Source organism: Crinia signifera, chromosome 1 (genome assembly GCF_055691185.1).
Source record: "Crinia signifera chromosome 1, ASM5569118v1, whole genome shotgun sequence".
Classification (NCBI taxonomy): Eukaryota; Metazoa; Chordata; class Amphibia; order Anura; family Myobatrachidae; genus Crinia; species Crinia signifera.
Window position 1 is genome coordinate 203,369,262 of NC_139217.1, and position 16,856 is coordinate 203,386,117.

The 16,856-nt window shown below is 42.7% G+C and overlaps 1 protein-coding gene across 1 annotated transcript in view; it reads right to left on the reverse strand.

The window, feature by feature from the left end:
- ARHGEF18 (Rho/Rac guanine nucleotide exchange factor 18) overlaps window positions 1-16,856 on the reverse strand; it is a 298,383-nt gene that overhangs the window by 13,863 nt on the left and 267,664 nt on the right. Inside the window, 5 exon segments of the mRNA XM_083179196.1 lie at window positions 7,160-7,282; window positions 9,591-9,909; window positions 12,595-13,059; window positions 14,831-14,878; window positions 16,731-16,784. Coding sequence (XP_083035322.1) covers window positions 7,160-7,282; window positions 9,591-9,909; window positions 12,595-13,059; window positions 14,831-14,878; window positions 16,731-16,784 — 1,009 coding nt within the window.

The window sequence follows — 16,856 nt, forward strand, 5'->3', positions numbered from 1 at the left end:
CCCTGTGCCGAAAAAGCTGATCAGTGATGTACGTCACTGATCAGCGCACAGTGGCCACAGGACACCCACAAAATCACAGTGTGTGTAAAAAAAAAAATTAAAAAAAAGACCCCACAGCACCCTCAAAAAAAAAAAAAAAAGGTGATCAGTGATGCGACACTGATTACCAGTGAGGGGCAGCAGGTGCACAACCTTTGGTGCAACTGACAGTGCAACTGGCAGCAACTGACAGGTATATATATAAAAAAAAAAAACCTGCACCCCCAAAAAGTTGCTGATCAGCACAGATATACTGATCAGCACAAAAGGGGGGGTAGCAGACACAAAATATAGCACTCTCTATCACTATCTCTCACTATCTCTCACTATCTCTCACTATCTCTCACTATCTCTCACTCTATGACACTGCAGCAGCAGCACTGACAGTTATATATATATAAAAAAAAAACCTGCACCCCCAAAAAGGGGGGGGGGTAGCAGACACAAAATATAGCACTCTCTATCACTCTGTCACTATCTCTCTCTATCTCTCACTATCTATCACTCTATGACACTGCAGCAGCAGCACTGACAGTTATATATATAAAAAAAACCCTGCACCCCCAAAAAGGGGGGGTAGCAGACACAAAATATAGCACTCTCTATCACTCTCTCTCTCTATCTCTCTCTATCTCTCTCTATCTCTATCTCTCTCTATCTCTCACTATCTCTCACTATCTCTCACTATCTCTCACTATCTCTCACTATCTCTCACTATCTCTCACTATCTCTCACTATCTCTCACTATCTCTCACTATCTCTCACTATCTCTCACTATCTCTCACTCTATGACACTGCAGCAGCAACACTGACAGTTATATATATATAAAAAAAACCTGCACCCCCAAAAAGGGGGGGTAGCAGACACAAAATATAGCACACACTGTCACTATCTCTCTCTATCTCTCTCTATCTCTCTCTATCTCTCTCTATCTATAACTCTATCACACTGCAGCAGCAGCAGGAAGTCACAAGAAGTCAGATCCAGGAAGCATCCAGCACGCTACAAGCAGTGATCAGGTGATCAGGTAAGTATTTTGCAAGGATCAGGTCAGTATATCACGGCAGATAGGTACGGTGACCGCACTGCACGCAATTCCAGACCGGAATGGCATCTGCAGTGCAGTCACCGTTAGTTTAAATCACCCTCCATGGCTGTGATTGGTCCGTCGGTCCGGCGAACCAATCACGGCCTTTGGGGGCGGGTTGGGTGAGGTGGGGTGACACCAGTGTCACCCTTACACCCCGTGGTGATTGGTGCTGTACTTTACAGCACCAATCACCACCGATCCCTGTGTCACCGGCGAACGTTATTCGCCGGTACACAGAAAACGCTGTAATTGGCTGTTCACATTTGAACAGCCAATCACAGCGATCGCCGACGGGGGGGAGGCATCGCCACCCCCCTGGGCATGCAGGGACATGTCTGCTGTCAGGGACAGCAGACATGTTTAAACTGTCACCGCGTCTATAGACGCGGTGACAGTTAAATGGCATGACGTACATTTATGCCATGTGTCGGGAAGTACATCCCGGCCATGACGTAAATGTACGTCAAATTACAAAATATGCAGGATTCTATTGCAGGATGACCCTATGCATCCATGCTCCGATATGTACACATTCCTAGTCTACTGGTAATCGCTGGGCCTGCATATTTGCAGTCAGGTGATCTGAATAACCCCCAATGTACTTCGCTACATCGGAGTCCAGTACCTGCAGGGTGAACAGAGCAATTGTCAGCCCTAGGGGGAAAGAGATATTAACCACTTGAGTGGTATGCCCGGAAAATTTCCGGCCTCAGCTGCGCTTCCGCAGCTGGCTGTCCCGGAAAGTTTCCTGGGACTAAGAAGAAGGTATGCGCCAGTGGTGCCTGCAGCTCGGCACCACTGGCGCATCAGGTGGCACGGCACCCCCCAGTGGCCGCTCTCCACTACCCACCCCTCCCCCTCACCGGCGGCCAGCCGGAGGTCCCGTGTCCCAGCCGCCATTAGCTGTAGTAGTAAGCAGGAGGCAGGTTCAGGGATGATTGGGGCAGCTCGGGAGGACTCGGGCGCCCAAACTCCCAAGTCCCCCCGAGCTGCGCCGAACATCCCCGAGCCTGCCGCCAGCCGCCTGCTTACTTCACATGTATTGAACCAAAGCTGGGGCGGTGGAAGTGCACGGAAGCTCCGGCTTGCGATCCCGGAGCAGAGATTAGGGGGAGGGGGAGCGACGAGAAGGGTGGCCCACAGCTCTGTGGTGAGTTTTGCTGGCGCAGGACAAACCTGCCCTGGTAGGTTTGTCCTGCCCTAGCAAAACTCACCACTCAAGGGGTTAAACGTACAAAGACTACAATAAGTAGTACACTAAGATAAGTGGCAATGCTCAGGCTATCTATATAAGGATTATAACACAGTTTGTTAATCATGGCTATAAACTCAGTAGAATAGTGAACCCATGTCACTTAGAGATAACTGTACATACACAAATCTAAAGGTTCTAAGTCCACTGGTAACAACTACAGACTGGTAAGATTGACCTGCTAATGCTATTGCACAAAGAACAGCCACAAAACTGCATTACATATACTGGCCAAGGTCCAGACAGGAATATATAGGAGGAGAATAAACAAATGATAATACCATCACTGCAATTGGGGAAGCCTGACCTTCAAATCTGAGCAATATTATTATGCTCAAAGTACAGCAGTGTCCTCCTGCAGTGTTGTGCATAACCGGACAATCATCAAAAGCATAGCCAGGCATATGTCCATGGGAGCCAGCTAGTCAGGTCTGAAGAGGAATGATGCGATGGGCATTACGCATTAATAATGCATGGGACACATTGCAACAATGTACAGCAGAAGCCAGTGCAACCTGATCCTCGACATTTGGCTGATCTACAGAATTTCAGCAGAGTCAAGTTATTTAAAAAGGAAAGGGATCACATGCAGCGAAAAAGTGCCTTCTTCCATTAAATATTGTCTTAATTGCAAAACGAAGCAAATAGGACACTGACATTTTTTTTATATGTGGCATGCTTATATTTGGTGTGTGACTGCAGTTGTGTGCGCATAAAAAAATATTAAATGTTACAGCGCTTTTCTGGAATACAATGTGACCTGCCATTTCTTCTGCAGATACGGCAGCAGTCACATAATGAAAATAGACATGATGCACTTCATGCTGCAGGGCCGATGGGGGAAGTCATTAGTAATGACATGCTGCAGAACCCCCCTCATCGGAAATGATTGATTGCAGAGGGGAGGAGTTTGTTCCTTAAACTGACAGTTTAAATTAAGTGTCAGCTCCTTTCAGTCCCCTTCAGCAACCCCGTGTTTAGCGGTGTCCTCCAGATGGGATGGATGAGAGATATTTAGATCTAATTAAGTCATCTTTACCAGCCTGGCAATAAAAACTACAGTCATGTTTTTAAAGTAAAAACTCAAGCTTATTATTAAAAAAGGTGTAGCATTCCTGAAATACAAGCTGTTATGCCAAATTCATAAGAAAAATTAAAATACTTTTACACAAGAAAAACAAAATGGCTTTATTGGTACACACAGTATCTAAAGCATGGGCTACATAGAAACATAGAATTTGATGGCAGATAAGAACCATTTGGCCCATCTAGTCTGCCCCTTTTTTTTACCCTTCAGGTAATCTCAACCCTTTTTAATCCTTACAGTATTTCTTTGTAAGGATATTCATATGCCTATCCCCAAGCACGTTTAAATTGTTCTACTGTCTTATGTAGGGTACACACCAGGACAACCCGCTCACGATGCACATCGTGAGCGGGTCCGTCAGTGGCTCGTCCGACCCGCTCACGGTGACGCGGGGGGGCACGACCCGCTCACGATGTGCACCGTGAGCGGGTCCGATCTGATGGCGACCCGCACCCGGCGGTATGGTCGTTTATTGAGATCCTACCTGCAGCAGGTAGGATCTCAATAACGACCGACCCGGGGGACCGCGCATCGGATCGGTATCGGTCCACACCAGGACAGAAAAGGGCCCAATCAGCACACAATCTACATCCAATTGGTCGGAATTGGATCTAGATTGAGGGGATCGGGCCCTAGTCGTCCTGGTGTGTACCCAGCATTAGCCTCTACCACCTCTGATGGGAGGCTATTTCACTTATCCACTACCCTTTCTGTGAAGTAATTCTTTCTAACATTTCCCCTGAACCTACCTCCCTCCAGTTTCCTTTGAAGAAATTTCCCTCCTGTACTATGTTAAAACCCTTGATATATTTGAAGATTTCTATCATGTCCCCCCTTTCCCTTCTCTGCTCCAAACTATACATGTTTTAGTCTATCAAGGTAAGTTTTGTGATGTAGGCCATGCACCATTTTAGTTGCCCTTCTTTGTACAATCTCCAATGTATTTATATCCTTCTGAAGATATGGTCTCCAGAACTGGACACACTGGGGCATATGTATTAAGCCTGGCAAAGAGATAAACTGGAGATAAATTGCAAGGAGATAACGCACCAGCCAATCAACTCCCAACTGTCATATTTCAAACAAAGCCGATTGGCTGATGCGTTATCTCCTTCCACATTAACTCCAGTTTATCTCTTTGCCAGGCTTAATACATCTGGCCCACTATTCCAAATGAGGCCCTACCTTTTTTTCTGCTATGGATTCCTCTCCCTATGCAACCAAGCATCTGACTAGCCTTCCTCATTGCTTTGCTAAATTGCTTTCCTGCCTTTAAGTCACTTGAAATAGTGACTCCTAGATCTCTTTCCTCCTCAGTAGTTTTCATTATAGTACCCTTGATCCTATATTGAGCCTTTGTGTTTGAGTCCCAAGTGCATAATTTTGCATTTTTTAGCATTAAACTGTAGTTGCCATGCTCTTGACCAATTCTCAAGTTTACTTAGATCATCAGTCATTTGATTTACCCCTCCTGGTGTGTCTGTTGCATATCTTTGTGTCATCTGCAAAAAAGCCATACTTTCCCTTCAATATCATTTGCAATGTCACTAACAAAGATATTAAAGAGCACTGGTCCAAGTACAGATCCCTAGGGTACTCCACTGGTAACATGTCACTCCATAGAATGCACTCCATTTACTACAACTGTCTGTTTCCTATCCTGCAACCAGGTTCTTATAAATGTAATTGTTTTATAATCCAATCCCACACTTTCAAGTTTATTTAGCAGCCTGCGATGTGGGACAGTGTCAAATGCCTTACTAAAGTCTAGATATGCCACATCTACAGACCCCATGTCATCTAGTATTTTGGGCACGGAGTCCAAAATGTCAATGAGACATGTTTGGCATGATCTCCCTGCAGTAAAACCATGCTGTTTTGGATCCTGTAAGATATTCCACTATTCTTTCTTTTAATAGTGTTTCCATTAATTTCCCTATTACTGATGTAAGGCTCACTGGTCTGTAGTTACTTGCTTCTTCTTCCGCTTTTGTGCAGTGGAACTACATTTGCTCTTCTCCAGTCCTCTGGAACTGCACCTGTATCTAGTGACTGGTTGAATATATCTGTTAATGGCGCCACACACACACACATCTTTTAGTTCTTTTAATATCCTTGGATGCACTCTGTCTGGCCCCATTGATTTATCCACTTTCAGTCTTGAAAGTTCTGTTAGGACTTTCTCCCTAGTAAATGTACTTCCATCTACCTTATTTTTATGAATGTTTTTGCAACTTAACTGTGGTCCCTTCCCTTCTCCTTCTATAGTGAATACGGAGTAAAAGTAATTATTTAGATGATCTGCAATTGCCTCCCTCCACCAAATTCTCAGTGTCTGTCCGCAGTCTTATTATTCCGCCATTTGATTTTCTCCTTTCACTTATATACTTAAAAAAAGTTTTGTTTCCTTTATCTACTGACTGAGACATTTTCTCCTCAGCTTGTGCCTTGGCACACCTCATCACTTCTCCTTGCATCTGGTAAGATACACTTCTTTGTTGTTATTTTGAGTCTGCTTGTATGTCCTAAAGGCCATCTTTTTTGCTTTTACACTAGTTGATACCTCTTTAGTAAACCACACTGGCTTCCTTTTCCTGGTACTTTTCTTAACCCTTTGATACAAAGGTCCTTTGCCTTTAGTATTGCAATTTTTCCACCTCTCCTGCGCTCCTTTCAAGTTTCTCCAATCCGCTAATGAATCGCTTAAACATCTCCCCATTTTTGCAAAGTCAGCATTCCTAAAATCCAACACCTTAGTTTTTGTGTGACTGGAGTTGGACCCTGCCTTGATACTAAACCATACTGCTTGATAATCACTGGATCCCAGGTTCTCACCCACATATATGTCCGATATCCTGTCACCATTTGTGAGAATTAAATCTAATATTGAGTCTTTACGGGTAGGCTCCCTCATCAATTGTTTGAGAGATGCTCCGTGTAGGGAATTTAGAAATTTGCCACTTGTAGATGATCTTGCAAAAGACTCCTCCCAATTCACATCAGGTAGATTAAAGTCTCCCATGATTATGACTTCTCCCTTTAAAGCCATTTTAGTGACATCAAGCAATAGGCTCCTGTCCAAATCCTGCCCCTGGCCTGGTGGCCCATATATGACCCCAGTACAAATAATGTCCTTCTCCCCCATTTCTATGGTCACCCAAAAGGCCTCAGTTTTTTCTTCAATGTTTTGTATTAAAGTAGCAATTATGCTTTTCTTTACATACATTGCTACCCCTCCTCCAAATTCTTCCCATTCTGTCCTTCCTAAATAAACTGTATCCTGGTATAGCTATGTCCCAGTCATGGTTCTCATTACACCATGTCTCTGTGATAGCCACAATGTCTAGGTCATCCCTTGTCATTATTGCAATTAGATCAGGAATTTTGTCTCCTAGGCTTCTAGCGTTTGCACACAGTTTTACAATTGTTGCCTGTGCATCTGTTATTCCTAGCTTAAATCAGGTTGTCCAGTCTGAGGAAAACACAAAATGTTTCAATCAATGTTTTCGGTACCACAAAGAGGTATCTGCAACCAGTGCTATCTTACCAGCAAAAATGCTGCTTTTTGAACCTCTCAATAACTGAAATAATCAGGAACTGTATTCATTAACCTATCTTGGGTCAATGCGTATTCAAAATTCTTCTAAGTATATCGTTCAACACATGAAGAACTGTTGACTAGCAGCTCACCTTGTTGAAAAAACATGACCTGTGTGTTCACCAGGCCTGGACTTGCTGCTCTTCGGCTCCTCACTGTACTATCTTCCTTCCCTGAAAGTTTGGTTGGGAAAAGCTGTCTGTGATCCATGGATGCTGCAACACAGGTAAATGAATACATTAAATAAAGGTCAATCTTCTCATACTCCCATTTTACGGATAAAAACATATTGCTTGATTTATTAGAAACCTGCTAACAGGTTTCTTTTTATCAGAAATTATAACTAAAAAGCAAAAAAACATGATACTTCAAGGTGCTGGAATAACCAAACATAAAAAAGAATAAAAAACAAAAAAGCAGTTTCTTTTGGAATAAAAACTGGAGAGATGTGGAAGATTACCATATGTAAAATAGCAACCAGTAATAAAAAATTAAATGATTAGCAGTACTAGCAATCAAAAGATACAAAGATGCTTATCTTATTTAGAATATAATGGAGCCCAAAGAATGGTGAGCAAGCCAGCCATGTGAGGGAAAGTGTTACACTAATTACACCTGTCCATGTTGACATTGACACAAAAAAGCAATGTCGACCTTTTGACCCTGTCAACATTTCGGCTGCCTATCTAGACACTGCCCATCTAATAATCAACAATTTCAGCAGCTAGGCTCCTCCAGAACCTTGGCTCCAGGGTGCATGTTGGAACCAGAAAATCATTGCTTAGGTGCAGAGCCCCCGCTCCAAAAAAAGTCATTCATATTCCGGAAATGTTGTTTAGAGCAATTAACAGGAATACATTTACACTTCCAACCATTAGCCTGAGCTATTGAAATCTGGCACACCAAAGGGAAGCATTTCCAAGGAACAATTGGAATCCGAGTCTGCATCCCAAGCATGGAACCAAAGCGACCTCCCAGCTAAGACTAAGCCAAAACCCTGGAAGCTACCTGAGCACTATCCTAACACAGCCTCGTTTCAAGGTGCAGCACTGCCTGGTTCAGTAAGGAGTCCCTGGAATCCGTTATTAGTTGCTCATTATGGACATTTTGATTTTTTTTCTGTGTTTTACTCACAGACTTCCTTCTAATAAATGAGAAGGACTGAATCACTTACAACAATTTTGTCACTCCAGCTGTAAAAGTTTGAGCTTTGTAGAGTTCAAGGTGGCAAAGGTGACTGACATGAAATGAAACACACTATAATAATCATTACAAAATGTAAAACGGTAGGAAATGCCTAGTCACAACATTTATTGCAAGTAACCAGAGAACTCAACAAATCTGTCTGAAGAAGTGAGCCAATCAAACAATGCCCACAGCCAATTCTTGACTACTGTAATGTAATAAATACTGTAATATATGTAATGAGACTGTCTAAATGTAAACTTTTTTTTTTAACAAGATACTTTGGGCAGTATTCAATGTCCCTAATCGCGATGTGCAGCGAATCCCGTTTAGGATTCGCTGCACATTCGCCATGTTCTGGAGGGCTGGAGCCCTCGCTGCCAGCCCTCCCTTACACACTATTCAATGAGGCAGGGGCTCGCTGCCCCTGACGGCGAATGTGAACCCGAGCCTGAGGACGGTGGCAGGCAGGGAGATGGAAGTCTCCCTGCCTGCCCCAGAACGTATGTGGGGGGGAGGTGGGCTCCCCGGGAGAGCCAGCAGGGGACTGGGTATTCATTGCACCGATCGTGCATATGTAATGATCGGGAGCAGTGAATATATGAATATCTAATGAGCGGCTCTCGGCTCCCTGCTGGCTGCTATGTGTAAAAGAATATATATTTTTTTAATTAAATATATATTCATGTGCTGTAAGCACATGAATAAAAATAGCATGCCCCTTCTCAGAATAAAATTCCTGTTTTTTTTTTTACATCAAATAAAAAAAAAAAACACATTAATTTTAAAAGTTCACATTCCACTTCACCATGAAAAGATGGCGATTGCTACACGGTGACACACGGCAAAAATCACTTAGAAAGCAATTTGCCATCTTCTTATTGAATACACTCATGGCGAATCACATTGAAAAACCACAGCGAGTTGCGGAGAGTATCAGACGGTGAATTGCCCCTCATTCACTGTTCACCGTCGGCGAAAAGTGCACATTGAATAGGGTGATTCACTTTCTGACAAAAAAATCACCTTCCAAAGTGAAAAAAGCACAAATTCGCCATGAAACATGGCGAATTGGCCTCATTGAATACTGCCCTTTAAATAGGTCATTTGATTTGTTGCACACAATATAAAATATATATGTCTGCAGACGACAAGTTGAGGGACAATATATTAATTCTGTACCTCGCAATAGCCAAAACATACCACAAATATCATGGCAATAGTGACCGTTCATAATAAAACAATACTATAAAAACAAGCATCAAAATGGCACTTTTTTTTTTGTAATTCTGCAGTAGTAGAAATGGTAGTACTGAATCATGTTTTCAGCGTGCTGACCTGAACTATCAGTCCTATGTGAAGCTTTTCCTCTGCCAGTTTTTTCCCTGCCGCTTTTGGTCAATGCTGCCAGTTTGGTGGGAATCTGCTGCTTTGTTAGCAATGCCTGCTTCTGGATCTGGTTAGTGGCACTTAATAAATGGATAGGCACATCATTTTTCAAAGCTGGTCTTAGATCCGTGGAGCTACTGTCACGACGTGTAACTTCAGGCCTCTCCAAGTAGTCCGCTGTAGACATAGATGCGCTGGATTTTGCTGAAGGCTTCATGACAAGCTGACTAGTTCCTTCTCCATTAAAACTTTCAGAATGTGCTACACCCTGGAAAACAAAAGTGCTATAAGGATATAGGTTTGTTCTTCAATTAAATTATACACACCACCCACTTACACAGCCTCCATCATCTTCTACTTTTACAAACACATCTTGTCAATATACCCTTTACTTCACCAGTCCCTCAGTTTCCATGCAATGTTGTCCTAGTCAAAGCTTCAATTTACTTCACTCCATCTACCAATATCAAGGCCCCCATGCATCAGATACTTATTGCTATTTGCAGATCCCCTGATGGCTGGGTTGGAAAATAAAGGAGTATTAACCCTTTGAGTGCCAACATCTGTGAGATGTAAAAAATAGCTGCTAAAAATGCCAGCGTTGTTCACATTTGTTATATGAATTCAAATAAAAAATGTTTTTAATAACATTATGATGAATAAAAATGTTTGCTTGGCAAGTTTCACACCTATATTGACAAATTAACTTGCCACTCAAAGAGTTAAACATATTTATAAATGCCAATAGAAAATGGAAGGATTGGCAAATCCGAGATTTTTAACATTCTAATGCAGGGTACACACCAGAATGATTTGGCATCAGTTCCCCCAATTTTAATACGATCTCGACCGATTGTATGTAAATTGGGCATGTTTTGGCGTGTTTTAAATCTGATTCCAATGTGCATCCCCGCTGGTCGTTTGGCAGGTCCTACCTGCTGCAGGTAGGAAAACGACCCCTTTAACTGGATACAGATCGGATGTAGATCGTGAGCAAATCGTGCGACCATCGTATGGTCATCTCACGATCAGCTCATGGTCATGATCGATCAGGTGCGTACCCAGCATTAATCTATCAGTTTCCTGACATATCTAATCGGTGCTGCTTTCAGATGGGGCCCACAGGAAACAACTCCAGGATGAGACCTTTTCTTACACTGGTAGCAACAAAAACTTGTTTAACCCTTTGAGTGCCAAGATCTCTGTGAGAGATGTGCAGAATAGTCGCTAAAAATTTAGAGCATCGCTCACATAAAAAATGTGGTGTAAAAAAAAAAAAAAGACTATATAACGTGTTTTGACTTCTACCCAACAGATGTTTTCTCTTGCTGATTTACTTTGCCTCCCCATCCTCTACAGGGCCCAGGTAAAACTCCTCACCTTCCTTTACAAAGCCCTAAGCTACTCCTCTCCTACTACTCTTACACTACCACATACAGTCTCCTTTCTGCCAATGTTTGCTGCACCACCAACCCTGATCTAAAAGTTAGGAGTTCCTTCTTGTTGTTCCCCACATTTGAAACACACTCACACAGCTAATTAGAATATAGACTAGTCTTCGAGGCTTAAACTAAAGCCTCAAGAATGTATTTTCATTATTAAAGAAAACCACCCCATCTCCTAATTTTTCCTCCTGGCCTCCAATCTAGATTCTGGAGGTCACTTGAGCAGGATCCTCTATACTTATTTCTGACTTACACCAGCCCTGATTCTCATACCCATTGCCCCTTCATGCTTTTGTTCTTCTGGCTCTGCCACATCTCTTTCCTTTCCCCAAATATAAAATTTCCAAATGTCCATTCTCTAAATATACTTAATGCGTACTACTCTTTACACACAGTGTAATCACTGGCAGTTCTACACTACTGTGTACAGCTATTTGTCAATAGTGATGTTTATTTATTATGCAATTTTGTAGTTTATCATGTATTTGAATTTTGTTGGGAGTGTTTATACCACCAATGTAAATAGCTATGGCTGGGGTTCCCAATCTTTTTCTAATCACTGCACCCTAGAGTATCAGAATTTTTCCAAGGCACCCCTAGGCCCCCCAAAAAATATATATAAAATTAAGTAGATTGTGTTTATATGTGCTTCTTAGGTTCAGTTATGTGGTCAAGGGCAGTATTTGGTTCTGATTTTATGATTAGCAGCCACCAGCACTGGTTTTGTCCAGAAATAATTGATCATTAATAATTTGAATTGGTCCTGGACGACCAACCCGAGGCACCCCTGCAAGTGTCCTGAGGCACCCCAGGGAGCCTAGGCACACAGTTTGGGAACCATTGAGCTATGGACTACTTAAACAGCCTTAGAAAATGAAAAACTGTCACAGGATAGTCATACATCGATTATGTGGGGTGTCGACTGTACAGTGTGTGGAGTTAGGGGGCTATTCAAGCCCTACCGCTATTTCCGACTTTTCAATGCTATCTTTCCCGACAGCATTGAAGCGGCATCTCGGCAGAACAGACCAAACTTAAAAAGCAGTCGGGCTTGTTTTGCCGAGAACGGCCGTGGATTGTCTAGATCACTGCCATATCTCGACAATCCATGGCCATTTCCACGGACACACCCCTTTTCACCAATCGGCAGGCAGGTCAATGAATCGTGCCTGTCGATAAACAGGCGAGCAAAACGAAAATGGGCCAGGGTCCTGACTGTTGGGAAGTACCAACAATTGGGACCCGGGATTGAATACCCCCTTAAGACTAATAATGAGAGAGAACATTAATGTTATACAGGGCAAAAGTGGCAAATGTACACACAGTGCATTAAACCATGTACTGTAAAGTAGGAATTATGATTCTAAATGCAGTGAGGCAAAAGATTGTGTACTAAGGATATGTTGTGCATCTATACATGGAGCAATTGTATCAGTGTTTTGAAAAAGATATAAAGCAGGCATTTAGCTCAGACAGAAGAAATTCAGTATAATAAAAAATAGTCATACCAATGTTATCTGCACCATGTCTGGTGAAAATGTTCCAGCGCTGACATTTGATTTCTTTATTTTCTTCAACTGCTCCAGGCGCTCTCTGTCTTTCTCCACAGCTCTCTGTGCCTCACGCAGCCTCTCTAAATCGTGCTGATAGGCTTCTTTCTGTGCTTCTAGATCTACTCGTTCCTGTTCTAACTTTTCTTTTTCAAGGCGAGAAGCCTCCTCTCTTTGACGAAGCTTTAGATCAGTTGCGTCCATATCTTTTTGCTGTCTGCCTCTCTCACGTTCCCACCGTTGCCGTTCGTGTTTTAGCTGATCCTGCAGCTTCTGTACATTGCCTAGCTCCTCACGCTGCTTCTCAAAGTTCCTCTGCTTCTCCTGCTCCAGCAGCCAATTTCCCTTAGAGGACTGCTGCCTGAACTGCTTCTCACGTTCTCTTTGTGCCTCTAAGTAGCTGTCCTGCTGAGCGATCATGGCCTGTATGATTAGAGTTCAACATAAACAATTTATATGATTACTGATGCTAGTTTGAAAATCTGCAGAATTTATTTAATGGATCAAGATGGATGTTGTGCATGCATCTGTCAGTAAAGCTGGGAAAGGGAGGAATCCAGATATTATAAACATACATGTTGAGATATTGGATGGTTTCAGGCTTTCAGCTACAATGTCTGACAATGAATGCCCAAAATCAAGCTGTGAGTAGGGATACGGCATGAAAAGCCGGCGGTCGGGATACCGGCGTTCAAAATCCTGACGCCGGAATCCCGAACGCCGAAATCCCGATAAGGGGGGGGCGTGGATCGCCCCCCCCCCCCCCCTTGCGGGCTCGCTACGCAGTGGGTCCGGTGCCTCGCTACGCTCGGCACACTAATTTATGTGTTGGATTTCGGCGTTCGGGATTCCGGCGTCGGGATTTTGAACGCCGGGATCCCGACCGCCGGGATTTAAACTGCATCCCGTAAATAGATTACATTTTTCTTAAGTGTAACATTTTGACAATTTTAAAACATTGCATGTTAACATAAAATGTTTTTCTTTCATTTCTGAATGCAAGAACATATTCCAGGACATTATTTCAATATGGATTCATTTGATTTAACCTTTTACAAAAGCATGATATATATGGATTCTGGGTTGAGCCTTACTATAAGGTACCGAGAGATAAGGACTAAAAAGGTGATCAAATTTTAGTCATTGCAGATTTGTCCACATACATCTATCCACCATGAGCTACAACAACATGGGAGCGTGCAACGTTTTCCACCTCAATTCACAAAATAGTGCTTAAAAGACACACAAGCAGCTTCTGCTGAATAATTTATATGCAGCATGCCTATATTCTGTATGTGACGGAGGCTATATCCGCATGTGAATAACTTCACATTTAAATACAGCACCTTTTGGAACAATAAGTTGCACTGTACCACAAAAAGTAGCAGAACGACTAATGCCACTGTGCAAGAAGGTTCAATGTTTGTGAGCACATCTGTAAGTCAAAATTACAAGTGTTTTGTTTAAATGCAACAATCAGCTAATTAGTGTTCCCTCTAAGCTTAATTTTGCACGGTGCCGCACCCAGCCCGTTTTTAAAACCTCAAAATACACCCTGCTCTTTCTGTGTGGACTTCCGCTGCCCCCCACCACGCAGAAATGCAGCTGAGAATTTTTGGTCTGTGCCATCATGTATGAGTATGATAATGTTTAATGGGCTTAATCCTAGTGCAGTGGACATTTTTGTATAGAAGTTTTTTCCCCATATGTTTCAACCAAAGACAGCATATTTGTGCTATAGACACAGCCACTGGCTTCATCTCTAATCTGCCATTTGTGTATGCTCAAAGACACAGCAACAGAAACATCATTCACTAAATTGCACCACTGAATTTCTGAACAGCCCTATTGTTGCTCAGAATGTCAGTTGAAAATAAGTTGCTGCGGCCGTTACAACTGCGTACATAGATGCAGATTCAGGTAGCGGCGCATGAATGGATTTGACAAGCTACCCCGATACCTCCCATAAACACACACAAACTGTCAAAACACTGTGTCCAAATTCTCACTGCAACTGCAATCATGACACACGCTCAGAACAAAAATTGCTCAACTGCACAAATATCAACTCAGTATCCAAATCTGAATCAGGCCCTCTGTGCTCAAACAAATTTATCCAATCACTGAAATTGCAGTTGCTAATTTGTTTTTGTCAGTTGATGTTTAAACTGATATTAAAAAAAAAGTCACTTGCCTGTAGACTATAAAGCAGCTGTAATAACGTCTGCATCTTGAAAATGAGCTGCAAAGAAATAGTACAGTGAGAAGGTGAAATAAAAAAATTTAAAAGCACATTATAATACAGTGGTGTGGTATAGGTAACATATAGGTCGTTAGTCATTAGGTCGACATGCACAAGGTACACACTGGAAAAAAGGTCAACGCATGGAAAAGGTCATCACAAAAACTCCAACAATGTCGACACCTGAGCGTGAATGTGAATTAGCGTACGGCATCCTTCCACATGGCACGCTTAGCTCACCATGCTTGGGGCCACTTTACTATTCCCAATTACAGTGCACACAGATGGTAAAGAATAGAAAAAGTCCAAAAAAAATCTTGAAAAAAACGTTGCATGCCGCAAACATTGGCATGTGAACATTTTGCTTGTGCCGACCATATGGTGTTGAGCTAAACATTGGGGGTTATTCAATCCCCACCGCTATTTCTGATGGGGGAAATACTGGTGGGCGCCTATTCAATGCTGTCGGGCCTGTTTTCATGAGAACAGCTGTGAATTGTCTTGATCACAGTTGAAAATCAACATTCCACGGGCGTTTACACGGACACGACCCCTTTCCGCCGATCGCCAGGTGGGACATTGACTAAGGAATATATTGCACCGTATGTACACAGCTTTAGACAAACAAGCTATCGGTGCACCCACAGGAGGAGGAATCTCCCATCTGGATCTAGCCAACAAAGAGAGGATGAGGATAAAAATAAATAAGTCACACGGAAATTTTAAACTGCTTGTTAGGAAGGGTCCAATTTTCAGTGAGAAGATCCTCCATCTGTGTCAGAGAAGGAATGGTTGGGCTTCCTTTTTTGTACTTAAAGAGACACATCCTGGGGTACAGTGTCTAGAGACTCCTTAAGATTAGATCTAATGGCTGCAATTAAAGCTTCCACATCTCTGTGTTTGAACCATGCTAAAAAATCATCTTCTGGAAGGCAGGATCTTTAAGTATCAATTAAAATTCTGATTGCAGGGTCATGGAAAAAGCATGTTTAGCAGGATGTGGACACGTAGGAGGATCCCACAACTGTTGTAGGGAAGTGGAACCTTTGGGCAGACAATGAACATAAAGAGAAACCCTGTACCTATGGAGATCCTACAAAATGGTTTAGAAGAATAGAGGAAGGCCCTGCAGAAGCATCCTAACAGGGTTGCCTGGGCATAGTGAATTGCTTTGATACAGCTTGAGATAAGTTACAACAAAAAAGAGCTGTTCACTGCTTACAATTTTTTATCTGATTATTTACACGCTTCCAAAAACAGCAACACAAACAGGTGCAGAGCGAATACAACCACCAGCAGTACTGTAGAATCCCCAAGTGGTTGGACATCATTAGTGTCATCATCTATCAACAGACCAGTGTATCACAACAGATCTCAACTCATATTACAGTGATTCCCAAACTTTCCTGTATTATAGTGCCCGAGTATCAGCATTTTTATCACATCACCATTAGGGCTATTTCACAAGCTCTGGCTCCTGCCGGGTGGCGAAACCCCACACGGCCAAGAAGCCGTGCCGCACTGAGAAGTTTACAATGGAGGGGATGGCCACAGCCCAGCAGCCGTTCCTTCCAGTGGTGGGATCCGGCTGCAACCGGGCGGCCGGCCGGCCCGTGTAAATGGACACAATTGTGTCCATTATTAACTACTGTGTGCGGTGCGAAGTTTCGCCATCCAGCAGGAGCCGGAGTGTGTGAAATAGCCCTTAGGATAAAAGTTTTATATTGATGAATTTTTTAAAGAAATACTGTGTGTGTGTGTGTGAGAAGGTAAATAGCCCCCTAGCCCCTTTAGGTGAAACACTTTGCATTATTGGTTTTGTGGTCGTTTAATTATCTTCAACATTTATTACCTGAGATTCATCATCTAATGGAGGGCTGTTATTCTCAGACGTTGACACTTCAGACTGTGAAATAAAAAAAAACCAGTAAACAAACATAAAAAAAAAAATGTACAAATATAATACAGATGGGGATCT